A 22,500-nucleotide genomic window follows, 5' to 3' on the forward strand; every position below is an offset into this window, starting at 1 on the left:
AATGAGAACTTGTTCTCAACTTGCCTACCTGGTTAAATAAAGGTGAAATAAAAAATATATAAAATCAACAACATTGCATTCACTCCACATTACTGGCCTGTATGACAAAGTGAAAAGAAAGAAGACTATGTAAAAACAAATCCACTACAAATCATCCATTCTGTTTGCAACGAGGCCATTAAGGAATATTACAACACAGCAAGGACAATAACTTTTTGGCCTAAAGTAAAAACTGCAGGTTTGGGTCAAATCCAATACAACACAACCCAGAGAGAAACTCGCTGTATTTTAAAGTATTACGGTGGCAGCATCATGTTATGGGTATGCTTGTCATCGGCAGCGACTGTGGAGTTTGTCGGGATCAAAATAAATATGAAAGGAGCCAAGCCCAGGTAGAAATGTAAAGGAAAACCAAAGCCTGGAATATAGTTTTATTTTTCAGTGAGACAATTACACAAATTCACACCAGAAGGGCTTTCCCAAGATGTGTGGAGTGGTCCTGACTTAAATTTGCTTGAAAGTCAGAGACAATGTTTGAATATTGCTGTCCGTTAGGGGCGTATTTGCCATCTGGTAATTCTGGCAAATGCCAGATGGGCTGGACCATTTTTTAGTTGGGTGGGCTGATCGAAATTGACACACACAAAAACACACAAAAATATTTTGAATATATAAAAATAAAATGGTCCAGGTGCCTATGGGCCTGTTAAGATTTTTTTTGAGCAATTTCTCTGGCCTAGTCGTTAGAGCGTTGGACTAGTAACCGAAAGGTTGCAAGTTCGAATCCCCGAGCTGACAAGGTACAAATATGTCGTTCTGCCCCTGAACAGGCAGTTAACCCACTGTTCCTAGGCCGTCATTGAAAATAAGAATTTGTTCTTAACTGACTTGCCTGGTAAAATAAATAAAAAATATATTCTAATCTATAATCTATGGGGCGGCAGGATAGCCTAGAGCGTTGGACTAGTAACCGAAAGGTTGCAAGTTCATATCCCGAGCTGACAAGGTACAAATCTGTCATTCAGCCCCTGAACAGGCAGTTAACCCACTGTTCCGTCATTGAAAATAAGAATTTGTTCTTAACTGACATGCCTAGTTAAATAAAGGTCAAATAAAAAATAATGAGCATTTGGCTGATCAGTGGGCAATGGCCGGCCTCCCTACCTACCGGCATGGTTTTCTGATAGGCCGAGCTGAGGTCATGCAAACTCACATTCAAAGTCAAACTTGGCATCAGCAAAGAGATCATGGATCGTAAAAACGGAAAGGGTGCCCATAAATGTAGAAAAAGCACATTATACATTGTCATCTCACTCAAAACTTTTTCCACATTTGTGGAGCTGCCAAACCATGATTTGGTCAAACAGTAAAGTGCATTATCCTCATGATTCTTGTAATGGACTGTCTACCCTGCATCTGTGCCCTCGCTGGGGCCTGTTGGTTTGATGAATGAGCCACTCTCCTCTCCGCCATGTTCTCGAGAGAAAAATGCGTTTCAAAATTAAATTTAGGGAAAAACACTACTTTGGAAGCTTTGTCCCCTTGTCCCTGTCGAGGAGAGGAGGGTCTCTGCTTTCTGTGGGTATCATTTTTATTTCTCAACTCTCAACATTCAGCTCAATAACAATTACTTTACAACCAAGATATTTGATATGGCTTTGAGATACGGAGCGGTGCACACCCAGAAAGCGCACCGGCCAATGCGAGGGAATAGACCTATAGGTCTCATGGGTAGTAGCCTACAACTGCAACATTTGTTTAGGACATTACATTTACAGTTTGATGAATAGATGGCTACTAGCAGCGGGTATTATAGTTATTATTAGGTAGAGCACATAAAGATGTATGTAATGCAACTCTATTGAGCAAGAAAGAAATCAGGAAATTCCTGGTCCCCTACAACTCATCCAGAACGCCGCAGCCCGTCTGGTGTTCAACCTTCCCAAGTTCTCTCACGTCACCCCGCTCCTCCGCTCTCTCCACTGGCTTCCAGTTGAAGCTCGCATCCGCTACAAGACCATGGTGCTTGCCTACGGAGCTGTGAGGGGAACGGCACCTCAGTACCTCCAGGCTCTGATCAGGCCCTACACCCAAACAAGGGCACTGCGTTCATCCACCTCTGGCCTGCTCGCCTCCCTACCACTGAGGAAGTACAGTTCCCGCTCAGCCCAGTCAAAACTGTTCGCTGCTCTGGCCCCCCAATGGTGGAACAAACTCCCTCACGACGCCAGGACAGCGGAGTCAATCACCACCTCCCGGAGACACCTGAAACCCCACCTCTTTAAGGAATACCTAGGATAGGATAAAGTAATCCTTCTCACCCCCCCCTTAAAAGACCTAGATGCACTATTGTAAAGTGGCTGTTCCACTGGATGTCATAAGGTGAAAGCACCAATTTGTAAGTCGCTCTGGATAAGAGCGTCTGCTAAATGACTTAAATGTAAATGTTAAATGAAATTCTGGATTCTTATCTTAGACAGTTAAATATGGCAACTATAGTGTAATTGTCAACCCAAAATGCATGGCTGTCTAGATTTGGTTGCATATCAAAATATCTTGAAGCATGCATTCCTGCCTGGATGTGTTAGATGGAAAAAAACACATTTCTTGGGTACCTCAGCAGCCAGTATTTATTATACTTTGTAGTAAAGCAGTATGAATTACTTCATAAGATGATTAGGCCGTTTCAGGATTTGTATTTATTATGGATCCCCATTATCTGCTACCAAAGGCAGCAGCTACTCTTCCTGGGTTCCAGCAAAATTAAGGCGGTTATATACAATTAAAATAACATTACATTACATTTCACAACAGATTTCATAACATGTTAAAGATGGCCACTACTCTACTACCACATATCTACAACACAAAATCCACGTGTACGTGTGTGTGTGTAGTGCGTATGTCTGTGCCTGTGTGTGTGTGTCTCTTCACAGTCCCCGCTGTTCCATAAGGTGTACTTTTCTGTTTTGTAAATCTGATTTTACTGCTTGCATCAGTTACTTGATGTGGAATAGAGTACTATGTAGTCATGGCTCTATGTAGTACTATGCGCCTCCCATAGTCTGTTCTGGAATTGGGGACTGTGAAGAGACCTTTGGTGGCATGTCTTGTGGGGTACTTAAGGCATTTCATTTTTTTTTTCGGGTATCTATACTTTACTTTACTAGTTATATTTTTGACAACTTTTCATTTCACTACATTTTCCCTGAAACCCAAAAACGCATTATATTTTGAATGCTTAGCAGGACAATGATCCAATTCACACACTTATTGAAAGAACATCCCTGGTCCTCTCTACTGCCTCTGATCTGGCAGACTCACTAAACACGCATGCATCATTTGTAAATCATGTCTGAGTGTTGAAGTGTGCCCCTGGCTCTCTGTAAATAAATACAAAAACATGAAAATGGTGCCATCTGGTTTGCTTAATATAAGGAATTTGAAATGATTTATACGTTTACTTTTGATACGTAAGTATATTTTAGCAATTACTTTTACCTTTGATACTTAAGTATATTTTAAACCAAATACTTTTATACATTTACTCAAGGAGTGTTTTACTGGGTGACTTTCACTTTCACTTGAGTTATTTTCTATGAAGGTATCTTTACTTTTACTCAAGTATGACAATTGGTTACTTTTTCCACCATGGTTGTCAGAGCTGTGTGATAGTAGTTCAAACAGACAGCTCTACTTTGTGGAGATTGACATATTATTCATGTTAGCTTTCTGTGTACATTTAGGGGTCAGCCGTGCTGCTCTGTTCTGGGCCAATTGTAATTGTAAAGTCCCTCTTTGTGGCTCCTTACCACACCACAATGTCCACATAATTCCTTACAAGATTTAGTAGAGGTTTAGGTTTCAGTGAAGGATTTGTCCCAAATTCAATACTTTTCATTTTTGAAATATTTAGGACAAACTTATTTCTTGCCACCCAATCTGAAACTGACTGCAGCTCTTTGTTAAGTGGGTCCAACCACATAATCGGCTGGTGCCACCAACTGTAAACGTTGGTGGCACCAGTGACACCAAGGAAAAATGCTCTTCTGGAACGCTGTAATAGTAATGTGGGCTGGTGTGCGCGGTGATGTGGGATGGTGTGGATAAAATGCAAGGGTCGAATGATTTTCCCCAGTCTGCCCCTGCTGCCTGTCAATGATTCCTAACCAAATTTACTGAGCTTGAGCAATTTTGACAAAAACAAGGGGCATATGTTGCCCTGAGGGCTGGGTACATTTGGTAGGATATTATTATTGCAGAAAAGCTTCAACCAAGTATTAATTCTGGGGTGTGAAGACATAAGCTATCAAGACATCTTTGGGGGAACGTTCTATAATATACTTTCTCTTTGAAAATGCGGAGTAGGTTGTGTAGATCTGTAGGATTTGTGTTTATTTTTATTCCTTTTGAGACAGCAAAATGTGAAGACTGTGGAAGGGGTGTGTAAACTCACTAGCCACTGAATATGTACACGCACACACACACACACACACACACACACACACACACACACACACACACACACACACACACACACACACACACACACACACACAAACACATGCACTTTTTCCTCTGTTCCCTAGAGATACAGTAGCAGAACAGCAGAACAAAGGCTTGGGTGGCTAGGACCAGAGATGTGTTGATGTTTATGACACATCAGGTCAGCGTTTCTGTCTCTGCTTTAGGGACGAGGCATTGATCTCCTCTCTATAAGCTGCTTACTGTCCAAAATCATCCAACACCCCTCTAGCTTCTTCCACACGTTCTGCATCTTACAGTACTGTGTATACTCATACATTTAGCTTTCCGGATGTACTGTTTCGTTTCAAATTAACAGTGTTGTTCATGTGTTTATTTCTATAATTCATTTCTACATTTTGTCGTGTTGACTGTAGCAGCAGGATGACGGTGGTCCTGGCAGAAAGGCAGCTAGCTGGTAGTGTGCTCCGCTCAAGTTGGATAGAGACACACACACATCCCGCTGCGCACACACTGGTTGAATCAACGTTGTTTCCACGTCATTTCAATAAAGTGACGTTGAACCCACGTGGAATAGACGTTCAATTCTGTGCCCAGTGGGACTTGGGGCTGGTTTTTCGGTGTCTGCATAGAGTGCACCACCACAATACTCATAACTCTGCCAAAAATGAGTGTGTGTATATAACATCATACTGTGTGTGTGAGTACAGTATATTACACTATACTCTGTCTATGTCTACCCCCTCCAGCCACAGCTGAACTACAACCCGTGGATGCTCCTCTACTTCATCTCCTTCCTGCTCATCGTCAGCTTCTTCGTGCTCAACATGTTCGTGGGCGTGGTGGTGGAGAACTTCCACAAGTGTCGTCGCAGCCAGGAGGCCGAGGAGGCTAAGCGCAGGGAGGAGAAGAGACTGAAACGGATGGAGAAAAAGAGACGGAGTAAGGAGAAGGAGCTGGCTGGTCGGTAGTCTTTCCACATCTTTCTGAGTCCTGCCTGGTTTGAGCTTGTTTTGGTTTGATTTGACCGAAGTCAACGGACGTAGAAACGCCACCTGGAATAGTTGCTATTTTGCATTACTGTAGAAGTGCCTTTTCTTTTGAAATGGTTTTCCTCCCTGTAGTGTCCCCGCTAGACATCCTCTCTTCGTGTGGGGGTCAGTGGCCACCCATTCTGGTCCAGGAGAGCTACTGGGTGTGCAGGATTTGGTTCTAGCCCAGCAATAATTGTAAAGCCTGGAATCAGGTGTGTTAGTGCTGGGCTGGAACAAAAGCCCACACACCCAGCCTCTCTCCAGGATCGGAGTTGTTGAGCGCTGGTCTAGTAAGAATAGACCCCCCCCCCCCCTTTTTCCCTGCCTGGCCTATCGTAGAGGGTGTACTTAGGACCGTCCCCTTGGAGCATGCCCAGTGAGTACTGGTGGACGGGACTTGCATGACGTGGTACTTTCAGAGTTAGAGGGAGGGGGGTGGGGTGAGGGCGAGGTTACATCCCCCCTATCTCCCCCCTTCCCCCTCCTCTCCTGCATGTAGTTGTAGTACATCCGGAGGGGTAGGTAGAACTACAAACCAAACTAGGGAGTACCTAGATGCTGATCTATGGTTTCCTCTTTCTGAAAAGGGTTAGGATCATACGAAGGTTAGCTGATCCTAGATCTTTGCCCGGCCGCCCCTCCAGCTGTACAAGAACGGGTTACCAGATGCCCGACTTCGCCTCTCTATAGTGATTCCACTGCCTTCTAACCCCAAACATTGGATATGAGAAATAGTGGTTATTTCAGTAGCCGTATTGGCTGTAGAGATACTTTTGGTGGATCAAAGTAAGATCATTTGGATTTTTTTTCATCGAATGTTGATGGTAGTTGACAGTGCGAATGCCTTCGGTAGTTGACCGTGCGAATCTCTTGAGAAATACAGATGGATATGGATTTTCTCTTGCAGATGTGGTGTGCCCAAAGTGCTCATGCACTCACACTCTCCCATGCTCTCACACCCTCTCACGCACATACAGTCACTCAAACAGACCGAACACACACAGTCTCCCTCTCACTCACTCTTTTACTTCCACCCTCTTGCCCTCACTCACACAACTGCGGCAGGTAGCCTAGTGTTTCAGCGTGTTGGGCCAGTTACCAAAAGGTTGCTGGTTCCAATCCCCGAGCCGGGAAGGTGGGAAAATATGCCTTTCTGCCCTTGAGCAAGGCAATTAACCCCTAACAACTGCTCCCAGGGTGCCGATGATGTGGATTAAGGCAGCCCCCCTGCACCTCTCTGATTCAGAGGTGTTGGGTTAAATGCAGAAGACATATTTTGGTTGAATGCATTCAGTTGTGCAACTGGCTAGATATCCCCCTTTCCCCTTAAACAGGCCTTGTACAAACCACTCTCAAATGCTTCCGAAACAAATAGAGAATGAACATGCCCTCCTCTATCCGTCTCTATAATTGTTCAAGGCCCCTCATGTCCATTGGTTTCTTTCTCCGTTTCATTTTTCCTATAGATTATCTTTAGTTTATGGTTTATAGTCTTTCCTTTATCCGGTCTGTAACCTCAAGCTTGTTCTTTTTCTGTTGCTTGGAAACCATGTTGCGCACAACTGTATCTGAAGTTGTAGAATCGTTTGACAGAGTAAGAGAATAGTTGATTAAAGGTATGTAGAGGAGAGGTATACCCCTTGTGACTGGACAGGCTTCAGAATCTACACTCTGCTTTTCTGGATGGCACAAGGGTTTGTGAAGAGAAGGGAAACGTAAGTTGTTTTTTTACTCCATCCGAGTGGCTCTATTTGTGTCGCAGTCATTTTTTGTTCATAGATCTTTGGGATTTTGGGGTTTGAATATCGGGGTTTGACTGACTGTCTACAAAATCCCCAACTGAATCATCAAACCCTTATCAACTGTATCACGAGCTCACACTGGACTCAGAATAAGTGGAAAAGACTCACAGTAGGAACTAACCAGCCCACGTTGTCATCTTCATCCTTCTGCTCTTACTTCACCCCTATTTCTCCTTCTTACACTCTCTCTCCTTCGCCCATCCCTCGTTCCACACCTCTCTCTGACTAACCTGGTCTCGTTCTTCTAGATGTGTTGATGATTCCGGGGGTGAGTTGGGTCCTCTCTGAAGGCACACTGACAGGTACAGAGTTTCTAGCATGTTCTGTGTGTCCCCTACCATGGTGGTTCAGAAGTCAGGGTTCAACGTTCACGGGAGGTAGGGTCCCATCCCGCGCTCCCTACCCGTCCCCCTGCCTCTCTCTCATCCGACTCAGTCCGCTATAGACGTTTGTGGACATTTTCCTGTCGTGTGTTGTGGTTCCTTGTTCTTCACAGTGACCCACGATTCATCCACTATCCACAGCACTGTTTTTGTTACTGTACCACCAACTGTAGGTTGTCCACCCACGCTCATGCAGGAGTGTGTGTGTGTGTGTGCGTGCGTGTGCGTGTGCCTGCGTGCGTGCGCATGTGTCACAGGCACCAGATGGTAGCAGGGTAGGCTGTGAAATATGCAGGAGCAACCCTCTGTCCTCAAACCCCAGAACTCTGTCTGTGTCACTGTGTCTGCTCGATGAGAGAGCAAGGTCCTCTCTATCTCGCTCTGTCTCTCGTTCTCTCCATCTCTCTCTCCCGCTCTCCTCCCCCTCTCTATTACCCCCTTTCCTGGTAAGGGAATGTAAGGACATGGTTGTGTATACAGTCATATCTCCACACACTGAATATTCACGCGTGGAGGAGATTCTTTTCCTATGACATGCGCCAGTGAGACAGACAGACGCGACAGCCCCACCCCAAATCTGTCCATCACAGCGTATTATTGTTTTACTGTATAATTGTATTAGGCAGGCCAGCGCTCAGAGGAGGTGTGTGTGTGTGTGTGTGTGTGTGTGTGTGTGTGTGTGTGTGTGTGTGTGTGTGTGTGTGTGTGTGTGTGTGTGTGTGTGTGTGTGTGTATGTGTGTGTGTGTGTATGTGTATGTGTGTGTGTGTGTGTGTGTGTGTGTGTGTGTGTGTGTGTGTGTGTGTGTGTGTGTGTGTGTGAGTCTGTAGTTCTCTAACATGACAGAGAACTCTTAGCTGAGCAGGGGCAGTTCCCTCTTTTTGCACACAACTTTGGATGAAGGGAAGAGAAAATTATGGAGGGAGGAAAAGAAGGGAGGAGGGAATAAAGAAAAGAGGGGAGGAGGAAATAAAGAAAAAGGGGAGGGGGAAATAAAGAAAAGAGGGGAGGGGGAAATAAAGAAAAGAGGGGAGGGGGAAATAAAGAAAAGAGGGGAGGGGGAAATAAAGAAAAGAGGGGGGGGAAATAAAGAAAAGAGGGGAGGGGGAAATAAATAAAAGAGGGGAGGAGGAAATAAAGAAAAGAGGGGAGGAGGGAGGGAGGGAATAAAGAAAAGAGGGGAGGAGGAAATAAAGAAAAGAGGGGAGGAGGAAATAAAGAGAAGAGGGGAGGAGGGAGGGAATAGAGAAAAGAGGGGAGGGGGAAGTAAAGAAAAGAGAGGAGGAGGAAATAAAGACAAGAGGAGAGGAGGAAATAAAGAAAAGAGGGGATGAGGGAGGGAGGGAATAAAGAAAAGAGGGGAGGGGGGAATAAAGAAAAGAGGGGAGGAGGAAATAAAGACAAGAGAGGAGGAGAAAATAAAGACAAGAGGGGAGGAGGGAGAAATAATATGAAGGAATGAGAGTGGAGAGAAAGGGAGATGGATAAGGGTAAATCACTGAATATGTAAGTATGCAGGAGAAGAGATGGATGTGAGAAGTAAGGAAAATGAGAGTAAAGGGGGATGGAGAATAGGAGGAAGAGAAGGGGAGATGATGAAGGGATGGGGTTGCCCCTCCTGCCAGTATGCCACCCTCTATTAGCTCTGGCTCTCACACACACACACACACACACACACACTCCTGAGTGTGTTAACTTTGGGCTGCTGTAAGTGTAGTTTAGTTCAGTGGATCAAAGGTGCTGCTTAATCTCTCTGCTGGGGAAGACCAAGCCATCTGCTCCTGTTTCTATACCTTACCTAAACAACGCACACACACACACACACACACACACACACACACACACACACACGCACACACACACACACACACACACACACACACACACACACACACACACACACACACACACACACATTCACAGTTATGTCCAGTACAGTCTCTGTCTAAAAGTATGTCTCACCCTCCTGGTGCTTGACTGTGCACTGTGAAATTCTCCCCTAGGCAGCTAGTGGGTTGCCCTATAGGGAGAAAGAGAGATGGAGAGAGGGAGATGAGACGGCGACAGAAGGAGAGAGATACTTGAAAGAGTGAGTGAGGAAGGAAGAAGTTGTCAGCAGGGGTGCTGTCTGTAATGTGGCAGCCAGGCACGGTGTATCCTTTCTTTCCCCCACACAGAGAGAGAGAGAGAGGAGAGAGTGAGAGAGAGAAACAAAGACAAAGGGAAAACAGAGAAAATGTGAAAGAGAGAGAGAGATAATGTAGCTCTGAGTGTTCTTTACATAGCTCAGCTCAGGGAGTGAATGTGTCACTGTAACAGATGGCCTCTAACTCTCCCAGGCTCACAGCCCAAAGAGATAAACGCTTTACTCAGACCTGCTCTGTGTGGGTCATGTCCCAGAAGATGGCTTTCCCTCTCTCTGTGTTTGTCTTCAAAAACTGGTACTAAAGTAGGATTTGGCCATTTTGTGTCCTAGCTAACAGCATCGCTTGCCTGTTGATTTATTGATGGCACAGCCTCTCGTGCTGTATCACTTTATCAGGTATTAATATATAATGTCCTACTTCAGCACACCTTTTACTAATAATTATGATAGGGTGTGAAAATAAATATACATGCAGTGGGGAGAACAAGTATTTGATACACTGCCGATTTTGCGGGCTTTCCTACTTACAAAGCATGTAGAGGTCTGTAATTTTCATCATATGTACACTTCAACTGTGAGAGACGGAATCTAAAACAAAAATCCCCAAAATCACATTGTATGATTTTTAAGTAAGTATTGCATGACATAAGTATTTGATACATCAGAAAAGCAGAACTTAATATTTGGTAAAGAAACCTTTGTTTGCAATTACAGAGATCATACATTTCCTGTAGTTCTTGACCAGGTTTTCACACACTGCAGCAGGGATTTTGGCCCACTCTTCCATACAGACCTTCTCCAGATCCTTCAGGTTTCGGGGCAATACGGACTTTCAGCTCCCTCCAAAGATTTTCTATTGGGTTCAGGTCTGGAGACTGGCTAGGCCACTCCAGGACCTTGAGATGCTTCTTACGGAGCCACTCCTTAGTTGCCCTGGCTGTGTGTTTCGGGTCGTTGTCATGCTGGAAGACCCAGCCATGACCCAACTTCAATGCTATTACTGAGGGAAGGAGGTTGTTGGCCAAGATGTTGCGATACATGGCCCCATCCATCCTCCCCTCAATACGGTGCAGTCGTCCTGTCCCCTTTGCAGAAAAGCATCCCCAAAGAATTATGTTTCCACCTCCATGCTTCACGGTTGGGATGGTGTTCTGGGGTTGTACTCATCCTTCTTCTTCTTCTTCCAAACACGGCGAGTGGAGTTCAGACCAAAAAGCTCTATTTTTGTCTCATCAGACCACATGACCTTCTCCCATTCCTCCTCTGGATCATCCAGATGGTATTGGCAAACTTCAGACGGGGCTGGACATGCGCTGGCTTGAGCAGGGGGACCTTGCGTGCGCTGCAGGATTTTAATCCATGACGGTGTAGTGTGTTACTAATGGTTTTCTTTGAGACTGTGGTCCCAGCTCTCTTCAGGTCATTGACCAGGTCCTGCCGTGTAGTTCTGGGCTGATCCCTCACCTTCCTCATGATCATTGATGCCCCACGAGGTGAGATCTTGCATGGAGCCCCAGATCGAGGGTGATTGACCGTCATCTTGAACTTCTTCCATTTTCTAATAATTGCGCCAACAGTTGTTGCCTTCTCACCAAGCTGCTTGCCTATAGTCCTGTAGCCCATCCCAGCCTTGGGCAGGTCTACAATTTAACCCTGATGTCCTTACACAGCTCTCTGGTCTTGGCTATTGTGGAGAGGTTGGAGTCTGTGTGGACAGGTGTCTTTTATACAGGTAACAAGTTCAAACGGGTGCAGTTAATACAGGTAATGAGTGGAGAACAGGAGGGCTTCTTAAAGAAAACCTAACAGGTCTGTGAGAGCCGGAATTCTTACTGGATTCTAGGTGATCAAATACTTATGTCATGCAATAAAATGCAAATTAATTACATTAAAATCATACAGTGTGATTTTCTGGATTTCTGTTTTAGATTCCGTCTCTCACAGTTGAATTGTACCTATGATTAAAAAAATTACAGACCTCTACATGCTTTGTAAGTGGGAAAACCTGCAAAATTGGCAGTGTATCAAATACTTGTTCTCCCCACTTTACATGATGCTAATGTAGAGAGTAATTGTATTGTAGCCCATTGAATTATTATGCTCACCTTCGGGGGGTGAAACAAGACTGTTGAACATGTTTTACCCCTAAACTATGATGTCAGCGACGCACTGAACAGTAAATGGTTAGGACAAGAGTGTCAACTCCTCCCCCTGTCATCAATACTGACCAGTCACACGCACATGCACACACAGACACACAGACACACACACACACCGCGGCAGCCAGCTCTATCTAGGTCAGTGCTAACAGAGATGGATCTAACGGAGGTTTTCTATCCGTCTTCTTCTCCCTCCTTTATATTCCCCTGATGTAGGAATGTGGTTAATAACACTAGACCATTAAAGAGATGGAAAGAGAGAGAGAGAGAGAGAGAGAGAGAGAGAGAGGTTGAGAGAGAGAGAGTGCAAAAAAAATGATTGTAAGATGAGATGGACAGGATGTGAGGGGCGGGGCGGGGTAAGGTGGCGAGAGAGGGGGGAGGGATTGAAAGTGAGTGAGGGGCGGGCTAAAGGTAGGAAAGGCGGAGGGAGATAGGGAGAGCAAGAGAAGGGGGAGAAAGAGAGCGCGAGAGAAACAGAAGTCAGAGAAATGGCTGGGTTCAATCTGTATCGCAGAAGTATCGCGGAAGCTCCGCGGAAAAATGTTAAAGGTCATTTCCGATTGAGCCGACATGTGCAGCGTTTACCGCGAACACAGGAAAGTTGCCTTTTAAATTTCAATCGAGCTATAACGTGGATCAGCCCAAAGTGTAGACAGTTCCTCTTTGATAAGACCTGTGCCAGTTAGTGATTGAAACGTCCTCCTCTACAGATGTGGGTTCTCAGAGGATGTGGGTGGGGGATAAATGCTTCATGCAACCAGCTAGGTGTTGGTAGCAGAGTTAAGTGAAGCGTTAGAGGAATTTAAATATTTAATCACTTTCATGAACTAAGGTGTAGGTGTAACCCCACCCATGCTCGCACCAATACACCTATTAGCCTAACATAACCTGACAGTTGTGCTTAGCATCAGTTACCTAGCCTAGATGAGTCCAGCCTAACTAGCTAATCAATATGCATCCCTGCAGTGGGCTGATGCCGTTAGGTGATTGATTCTGTAGCAGTAGAAGGTCCTTGTATTATAAGTAGTGCTATAGTGGGTTTTATGAGAGTGTGTGAGGGTATGAATGTTTCATGGTTGGAGGTGTAAAAATCAGTGCTTCTAAAGCGTGCTGGCACATTGCCTTTGAGCTCTGCTTAGGATATGTTAGATAACCACAAGAGAGCCACTGAATGTAACTGGGTTAAGAAAAGGTGTGTGTGTGTGTGTGTGTGCATTATGTACTTGCGTGTGTAACCTATGGATCTGTGCGTGTGTGTTAACAGGTGTGTGTGTCCTACAGCCCAAGCTAACAATGAAGGAGGCTGGTTATCATGTGGTGTACCAGCGGTCGGACAGATGTACTGCTACCCAGGTGGTAGATCAAGCCAACCAGAAAACTGGGGATTATTGGACAGTCCAAGACATGCAAGTGCCAGTGTTAGAATATTACATGATTAGAGTCGGGTTGGAAGAAAGAGGTGATGTAGTGGTCCTTTAAAACAGCACTCCTCAATTGCTGATTCCTGGGTCTTGGCTAACGTAACTGCCACTTAGCTGAACACCATATTTAATGCTACAAGGTACTTATTAAAGCGGCAATCAGCAGTTGAAACCAAGCCTTCTCTCTGGAAAAATGTAACCACTCAAATGTATATACAGAGCTATGGATGCGAGGACTGACCATCCATGATAACAAAAGGATAGTTTTAATTTACTTTGTTTACAAACAGTGGAGTAAAACAAGTGTATATTTTGGATTCTGGTGGGGTACGACAGTGGAACTAAGCTCAGGAGGCATTTACAAGTTATTTTATTCAAGAATCAATGGGTACATATTGTTCATTTTTAAGTCCAAAAATGGATGTAGCCACTGCAGTTTGCCCCTTTAAAGGATTTAGCCTCGACTTTACCAGACTATGATACAGGGGTAATAGTTGTGTTTGAATTAGACTTGGACTTTCCCATAGAGGATTGAAGGGCAGATATGTGCTGTCTACTGTATTGCTGAAACGCTGATATCTCATTGGTCTGTTTCTTATATGCTTATATTCTCATTTGCCCATCATCACTCTCTCGCCCTGTTAACCCCGCCTTCCACTCACTGCTGTCCAATCGCCTGCCTTCGCCATTCCAGTCTCCATTCCAATTGGTCCATCCTGCTCAAGTCAGACTCAGAAAGAAGTGTGTGTCAGTCTACCATGTGTACCGGCACAACTCGTGTGTGTCTTTGTATGTGAGTGTGTGTTTGTCGTCGTGCATTTTTGCGTGTTTGTGTACGTGTATGAATTACCATGCCCTGTCATTGTGAATGATGTCATGTTATTATTTCTCTTTCTTCTGGGCTCCTCAAACTGCTCTGTTGCTCCTCTTTTCTCACAATCCTCAACTTCTCTTTTCAGTTCCGTTTTTGTTTCTTATTTTTGTCATTGGTGCTGAATAGGGGAGCAGTGCATTTTGGGAAATCCAGCAGAATTTTTCTGATTTACTTGTTTATTTTGTATCTAACCTTATGACTCAATGTTTGCTGGCTCTAAAATCATTAATACATCATTGAATTCAATGTAGTTTCACTTGACGTTAACCCCTTCCCCTTGATATGAGCTTGTGCTGTAATCTACCAGCACTACTTGTTGACCCAGCACACATTGACTCTTAATATGAACCAATCCATTGACCATAAAGGGCAGGCGTTTAAAATCAGTCACAACACCTACCAAGGTATAACCTTAATGATATTGGTACTGGGATTTTAAAAAAAAACTGTTTTACCACCACATCATCTTGACCTTTGACCTAAAACAGGAAATTATCCTGGCCGTAACGTTGTGACTGATCTTACTGCCTCTGGCCTGTTCTTCCTTTCACAGACATTGTTTTACCATCCAAAGCTCAAAGACTATCCTCCTTTTCTCAAGCCCCCCTTCAATCATCTTTCTACCACAAGCCCCAGTTTCACCTGACCAATCATCAAAAGCATCACATGTGCACCGTAGAGATTTAAACCACATTTAAACAACTTTCACATCCCAATAGTACCAAGGTTACTCTAGAACAATCCATGATATGGTACCATGGTTGAAAATCAACATAGCACTCTATATGTCCTTTCACGGTATCCATCACATAGCTCCACTGTGTTATGAACCCACACACACACATCCAATCAATTCAAACCTACTTCAAGTCTATACACATGCATGTGCAAACCAACTCAACCAAAGCTATTTCATGTTCAAACCCATACACACACATTCAACCAAACCAAAGCTCCTTCAAGTTCAAACCCATACACACACATTCAACCCAACCAAAGCTTCTTCAAAGCCATAAACACACATCCAATCCAACCAGACCTTTCAAACCCATACACTATACATACATTCACTCCAATCCAATCAAAGCCCACTCACAATGTGACAGTAAACCCATTGTGCTGTGCTGTGGTGTATCCACTCCCTCGCCACATGCCCAGGGACTTCAGTGTGTCTGTATTTCCCAACCCGAGCCTCGTCTTCCTGAAGTTACTGAGTGTGGCTCAGTCCAAAAATAACTCCTAGTTCCTCACCCTAACCTTTATACCCTCACTTTGTAGACTTCAAAGAATCAGGTGGGTATAGGTAATGTAGGGCAAGGGGTTAAGAGGTTGTTTTTGGACCAGGTTTTAGTATTGCTTTGGTGTTCTTTGCTAACTAACTGCTCCTTTCTTTTTCAGTCAGGTGATCTTTGACGCTTCACCAGTGCTTTCGGCCAAAGGGGTCTTAGATCTCCAAGAGTAACATATCATCATGTGTCATATGTATGATATGTTACCTGAACCACATCATTCCCTCTTGAAGGGTTAAATTATAACTACCTTTTTGGATAAATACTCACACAGGGCACCAACATGTTGGGTACTCAATTATCCTCACATGGGGCACCAACATGTAGAGTACTCAATAACCCTCACACAGGGCACCAACATGTTGGGTACTCAATTATCCTCACATGGGGCACCAACATGCAGGGTACTCAATAATCCTCACACAGGGCACCAACATGTTGGGTACTCAATTATCCTCACATGGGGCACCAACATGTAGAGTACTCAATAACCCTCACACAGGGCACCAACATGTTGGGTACTCAATTATCCTCACATGGGGCACCAACATGCAGGGTACTCAATAACCCTCACACAGGGCACCAACATATTGGGTACTCAATTATCCTCACATGGGGCACCAACATGTAGAGTACTCAATAATCCTCACACGGGGCACCAACATGTAGGGTGCTCAATAATACTCACACGGGGCACCAACATGTAGGGTGCTCAATAATACTCACACGGGGCACCAACATGTAGGGTGCTCAATAATACTCACACGGGGCACCAACATGTAGGGTGCTCAATAATACTCACACGGGCACCAACATGTAGGGTGCTCAATAATACTCACACGGGGCACCAACATGTAGGGTGCTCAATAATACTCACACGGGGCACCAACATGTAGGGTGCTCAATAATACTCACACGGGGCACCAACATGTAGGGTGCTCAATAATACTCACACGGGGCACCAACATGTAGGGTGCTCAATAATACTCACACAGGGCACCAACATGTAGGGTGCTCAATAATACTCACACAGGGCACCAACATGTTGGGTACTCAATTATCCTCACATGGGGCACCAACATGTAGAGTACTCAATAAACCTCACACAAGGCACCAACATGTTGGGTACTCAATTATCCTCACATGGGGCACCAACATGCAGGGTACTCAATAATCCTCACACAGGGCACCAACATGTTGGGTACTCAATTATCCTCACATGGCTCACATGGGGCACCAACATGTAGAGTACTCAATAACCCTCACACAGGGCACCAACATGTTGGGTACTCAATTATCCTCACATGGGGCACCAACATGCAGGGTACTCAATAATCCTCACTCACACAGGGCACCAACATGTAGAGTACTCAATAACCCTCACACAGGGCACCAACATATTGGGTACTCAATTATCCTCACATGGGGCACCAACATGTAGAGTACTCAATAATCCTCACACGGGGCACCAACATGTAGGGTGCTCAATAATACTCACACGGGCCACCAACATGTAGGGTGCTCAATAATCCTCACACAGGGCACCAACATGTAGAGTACTCAATAATCCTCACACGGGGCACCAACATGTAGGGTGCTCAATAATACTCACACGGGCCACCAACATGTAGGGTGCTCAATAATACTCACACGGGGCACCAACATGTAGGCTGCTCAATAATACTCACACGGGGCACCAACATGTAGGGTGCTCAATAATACTCACACGGGGCACCAACATGTAGGGTGCTCAATAATACTCACACGGGGCACCAACATGGACATTCTGTTTAACATGCTGCATGCTAGTCATTCAGCAGCTCCTCTTATCCCAATTAGTGGACTACATAGGTCTAAGGCCCCTTAGGTTGATTGATGGGATGGGGGTCTGGTTGATGTTTATGTTATGTTTGTGAATGTAATGTTTCTATTTGTGTGAGCGAGAGAGAGAGAGAGAGAGAGAGAGAGAGAGAGGAGAAAAAGGGACAGAGAAAGATGACTGTACTGAAGTTTCTTCACACCTCACTTCTTCACTTTCATCTTGTCAAAGTTCTCTTTTCCCACAAGAGTAGACCTGAATATGCCCTCACATGCCCCACTGAGCACACAAACACACACAGGCACACTGTGCACATACAAACATACACGCACACACTTTTACAAGTCTTTAAAGCTGATTTGGCAAAAGCTAATATGGTTGACTCATTTGTTTGGCATGATATCACAGTGTCAGTCTGTTCCAGTGAGTCTAAAAGCAGATCCATTCTCTAAGTGCTGCTCAGCTCTTTCTTCCTCTGGAAAGAGAGAGTGGGAGTGAGAGTTTGGGAGTAGTGGAGGTATAATTTGGCCCTCTCTACCCTCACCTCTCCTACCTCCCCGAGCGAGAGCTGGGCCCGAGCCATGGGGGAAAAGGTTCTACCCTCTTGTTTTCCCTGTCTCGCTCTCTTATTCTTCCTCTCCCTTTCTCAGTGCAGTACTTACACAGCGAAAGGTCCATCTCTCCCATTCTCTCTCTCCTTCTCCCTCTCTTAATGTAGCGTTTTAAACCTATGAGAGTATTGCACTTACAAAACTGCTTTAGATTGCTTTTAAAAAACTCAGTCAGCCACTGAAATGTCTAATACATGATTTGGACAATCCTCTCAAGATACAGCAATGGATGCTCAATACACTATACTAACAGTTTCATTTATCGAGCCTCTAGTGAGGCCCATTATAATAAAGTGTTAGGCCCTGCAGCAAAACTGCAGAAGCTAAGCATTTTCCCAGGAAGTTTCACTGACACAACATTTGCGCCATTGGGTTTACTGCCTATAATACATGCACTGCTATAATGTATAATGGGTCTGCATTTTGTACAATAAATGTACGATAAAGAAATAGCCCAGGCAGACACCGAACGAGAGAGAGTCTCACACTCAAGTCGATTTATGATGAAGAGGACAGAGGAGAAGAGGTGAGAATGGACCCTACAGTGAATACACGAACCCATACACACACAAACACACATACACACGTACCCCGTCAAGAGTTTTAGCCAGCTGCCGCAGCAGCCACCTGGGCTAATTGGCAAGAGGGAGAGTTGAACAGCACCTGGGGGAATCACGCTGTGTGTGTGTTTCCATTCTGGCCTGTCTCTGACTCCTCCTCTACTTCATATGTCCTCTCTCTCTTTCACTGATGAAAGAGGGATGAGGACAGAGACTGATAGAGAGACTCTCTCATCCCCCATACTCCTCTTTCCTCTGTCCTTTATGGATGGATGGATGGATAAAGAGAGGACAGATGAGAGAAACAGGTGTGAAACTGTAAGTGATATACTGAACTGTAAAATCGACTGTCCTTTTTGTTGTGTACAGTATGTCCCACTGGGCACACAGTGGTTGAATCAACGTTGTTTCTAGGGCCGGGACGATACCAGTATCGCGATTCTTGTTAGCGTCTTGGCATGGAAACAAAACCCAAAGCAGATTTTACTTCTTTAGGTTAACAGCCCTAATGTTGGAAGCAAACATCGTTATGTTGTCAACCAGAGTCACATTTATTTATTTTCCAAGCTATAGCGCACAATATTTTACATACAGATGTTTATTAAAGGACCAAAGAGTATGGTATGCTTCGTGTTGGAATTTTTGCCATGGAAAAAGTATTGCAATACTGGTACTGTCCCGACTCTAATTAGTTTCCAGGTCATTTCAATTAAATGACATTGAACCAATGTGGAATAGATGTTGAATTGACATCTCTGCCCAGTAGGGTTTTTATTGGAGAGAAGGAGAGGAAGAGAAAGAGGTAGAGAAAAGATACAGCAAGAGTGAAAACACTAGAAAAAGCTGCATTGAAAGAGACAGCATAAATTAACCATTCACTACCCACTCCCTACAGCCTCAGAATGCACCAAAATAACCTCCCTCCTCCACAGCTACAGTCTCTTCCACACACACACACACACACACACACACACCACTTTGGGCAGTGGCGATGTTGTTTATTTCCGTTCATGCTCTCTCAGAGGAGACTACATTTGAATAATTGTTGATCAGAGGAGAGCATCTCTGATTTGATTAGTCATGACTGGCAGCCACAGGGGACCCGGGCCCAGGAACACTGTGCTTCTCTCGCTTTCTCTTCCTCGTTTTCACTCATTCTCTCTTTCCAAGATCTCTGTGTCTTCCTGTACCTCTCTCCTCTCCTTTCCTCTCCTTGTATACCTCTCTTTCCATGTACCTTTGCTACTCTCTTCTCTCTCACTCCATCTGTCTTTCATTTGCGTCTCTTAACCTCCTCTATCTTCTGTAATTATGTGATATATGTCAGTATGGGTGTGTATGCTTTCCTTTAACTAACGCTATGATATCTCTTGAGACCTGCGGGCTGGCTTCTACCTCTCGAAACCTTTCACCCACAATGTCCAGTACACTACTCCCTATCTCACTCTATGACCCCCCCACCCCGCCTACCTCCCCGTCCTCCCCTCTCTTACTCCCCCCTTCCAACAGAAGCTCAGAGTAAGCCTTACTACTCGGATTACTCCCCCACTCGTCTCCTCATCCACAAGATGTGCACCTCCCAGTATCTGGACCTCTTCATTACCATTGTCATCGCACTCAATGTCATCACCATGGCGATGGAACACTACCAGCAGCCAAAGGTAGGACCTGCGCAATGATGGGGTTTGTAGTTTTAAGGTAGTGGATTTGAAGTCTGTTAGTTATCACCATGGCCCCTCAGAAAGCACAGACAAAGATTCCCATGACAACCTAGTTTGTATTCATTCCACATAGTCCAACATCATTACTCTGGGATTTGTAGTTTGTTTGCCTGCACAAACAGATTTGAGAAAAGTTATTTCAATTCTTCAGGGGATTTTTCTCCACATTACATAAAGTAATACAAAAAATTCATGAACTAAACTCCCACGTAAATTATGTCTCAATGAGTTGTCATTGTTTATTATCAGCCGAAAGGTGATTCGTGATGAAAACAGCTTGAGTTTTCCGATGAAATGACCATGTGCCCGGAAAGATTATGCATGAGATATAGAGAAAAGGAGAGACAGTAATAGAGAGAGATGATGCGGTACGGATGACCTGAGGAGAACAGAGTCAGTAAATCCCTATAGAGTTACTTGTCTGATCTTCTCACAACATGCCTACTAGGAAAAGGTCACTTTTTACATTGAGATGGGTATCGTGAATTCCCCCAGGCTACATACAAGACACTTTAATACCGGCGGTCTTTTCAAAAAGAAGCAGAGAGAAGGAGAGAAGGGAGAGAGAGGGAGATGGTAGGGTGTTGAAAGTGGCTGACTCTGGGAAAATGTTTGCTTTCAGAGAGTAAGACGTCAGAGAGAGACCATATATACAGTAGCTATAACCTATGGAATACTGTACTACTAACCATGCCTCCCTCCCTCCCTCCAGGAGTTGGACGAGGCGTTGAAGATCTGTAACTACATCTTCACCATCGTCTTCGTCCTGGAGTCTGTCTTCAAGCTGGTGGCCTTTGGCTTCCGGCGTTTCTTCAAGGACAGGTCAGAGGTCACACTTTGCCTCAGAGTAGGAGTGCTAATCTAGGAGTCAGTCTTGGAATCTAGGAATCAGTCTTGCTTTTTAGAGCAAAACTGCCTCGTATATGGACATGGGGAGATGCTTTGTGAATATGGGCCCAGATATGTTCAGGTGAAGCAGAGATGGTGTGTGTGAGTTAGTGTGCTGTGGAAAGGCGCAGTGATGAATTACTCTCTCTCAGTTAGGCCTTTATGAATACAAACTGCCTCGTTAAACACACTGTCTTAGATTATATCATAGCTTTAAAATCCTTGGCTTCCAACTGAACAACACAAAGACACACACACACACGCGACCACACACAAAGATGCACGCAAACACACACAGGACTACGTACACACACACAGTCACTGTACACTCAGTGCCGACAGTGTGAGTTTGCAGTGGACCTTGTAACCGAGAGGCCTATGATATCCTCTGTGGTTGCCAGATTAGACCATTATCCCCCGGCTGAGATCCAGAGTGTCACAACACACACACACACACACACACACACAGAGGCAGCCAGGTCCCCCAGGGGTCCATCTGAAAATGTAATTGTGTTTAAAGTGATTTGCCGGAGTGTTGATTCATGCATTCTGAGTAGTTAGACACTGACGTGACGGAGAAACTATCGAGTGGCGTCGGACCCTGCCCTCAGAGAACATACACACACACACACACACACACACACACACACACACACACACACACACACACACACACACACACACACACACACTGGACCCTGCCCTCAGAGAACACACACACATACACTGGACCCTGCCCTCAGAGAACACACACACACACTGGACTCTGCCCTCAGAGAACATACACACACACACTGGACCCTGCCCTCAGAGAACATACACACACACACACACACACACACACACACACACACACACACACACACACACACACTGGACCCTGCCCTCAGAGAACACACACACATACACTGGACCCTGCCCTCAGAGAACACACACACACACTGGACTCTGCCCTCAGAGAACATACACATACACACACACACTGGACCCTGCCCTCAGAGAACATACACACACACACTGGACCCTGCCCTCAGAGAACACACACATACACACTGGATCCTGCCCTCAGAGAACATACACACACACACTGGACCCTGCCCTCAGAGAACATACACACACACACACTGGACACTGCCCTCAGAGAACACACATACACACACACACACACACACTGGACCCTGCCCTCAGAGAACACACATACACACACACACACACTGGACCCTGGCAGATTAAAAAATGTTGAAATATATGATGAATTGGCAGACACGCTCAACGATGGCAGGGGGCTTAGGAGTTAGACCACGAC

The 22,500-nt window shown here is 44.9% G+C and overlaps 1 protein-coding gene across 1 annotated transcript in view; it reads left to right on the forward strand.

Annotated features, from left to right (window-relative positions):
* Positions 1-22,500, forward strand: part of cacna1g (calcium channel, voltage-dependent, T type, alpha 1G subunit) — a 204,158-nt gene that overhangs the window by 164,844 nt on the left and 16,814 nt on the right. The window contains 3 exon segments of the mRNA XM_065002465.1: positions 5,235-5,427; positions 20,095-20,246; positions 21,019-21,128. Of these exon segments, the coding sequence (XP_064858537.1) occupies positions 5,235-5,427; positions 20,095-20,246; positions 21,019-21,128 (455 nt within the window).

Source organism: Oncorhynchus nerka, linkage group LG16 (genome assembly GCF_034236695.1).
Source record: "Oncorhynchus nerka isolate Pitt River linkage group LG16, Oner_Uvic_2.0, whole genome shotgun sequence".
NCBI lineage: Eukaryota > Metazoa > Chordata > Actinopteri > Salmoniformes > Salmonidae > Oncorhynchus > Oncorhynchus nerka.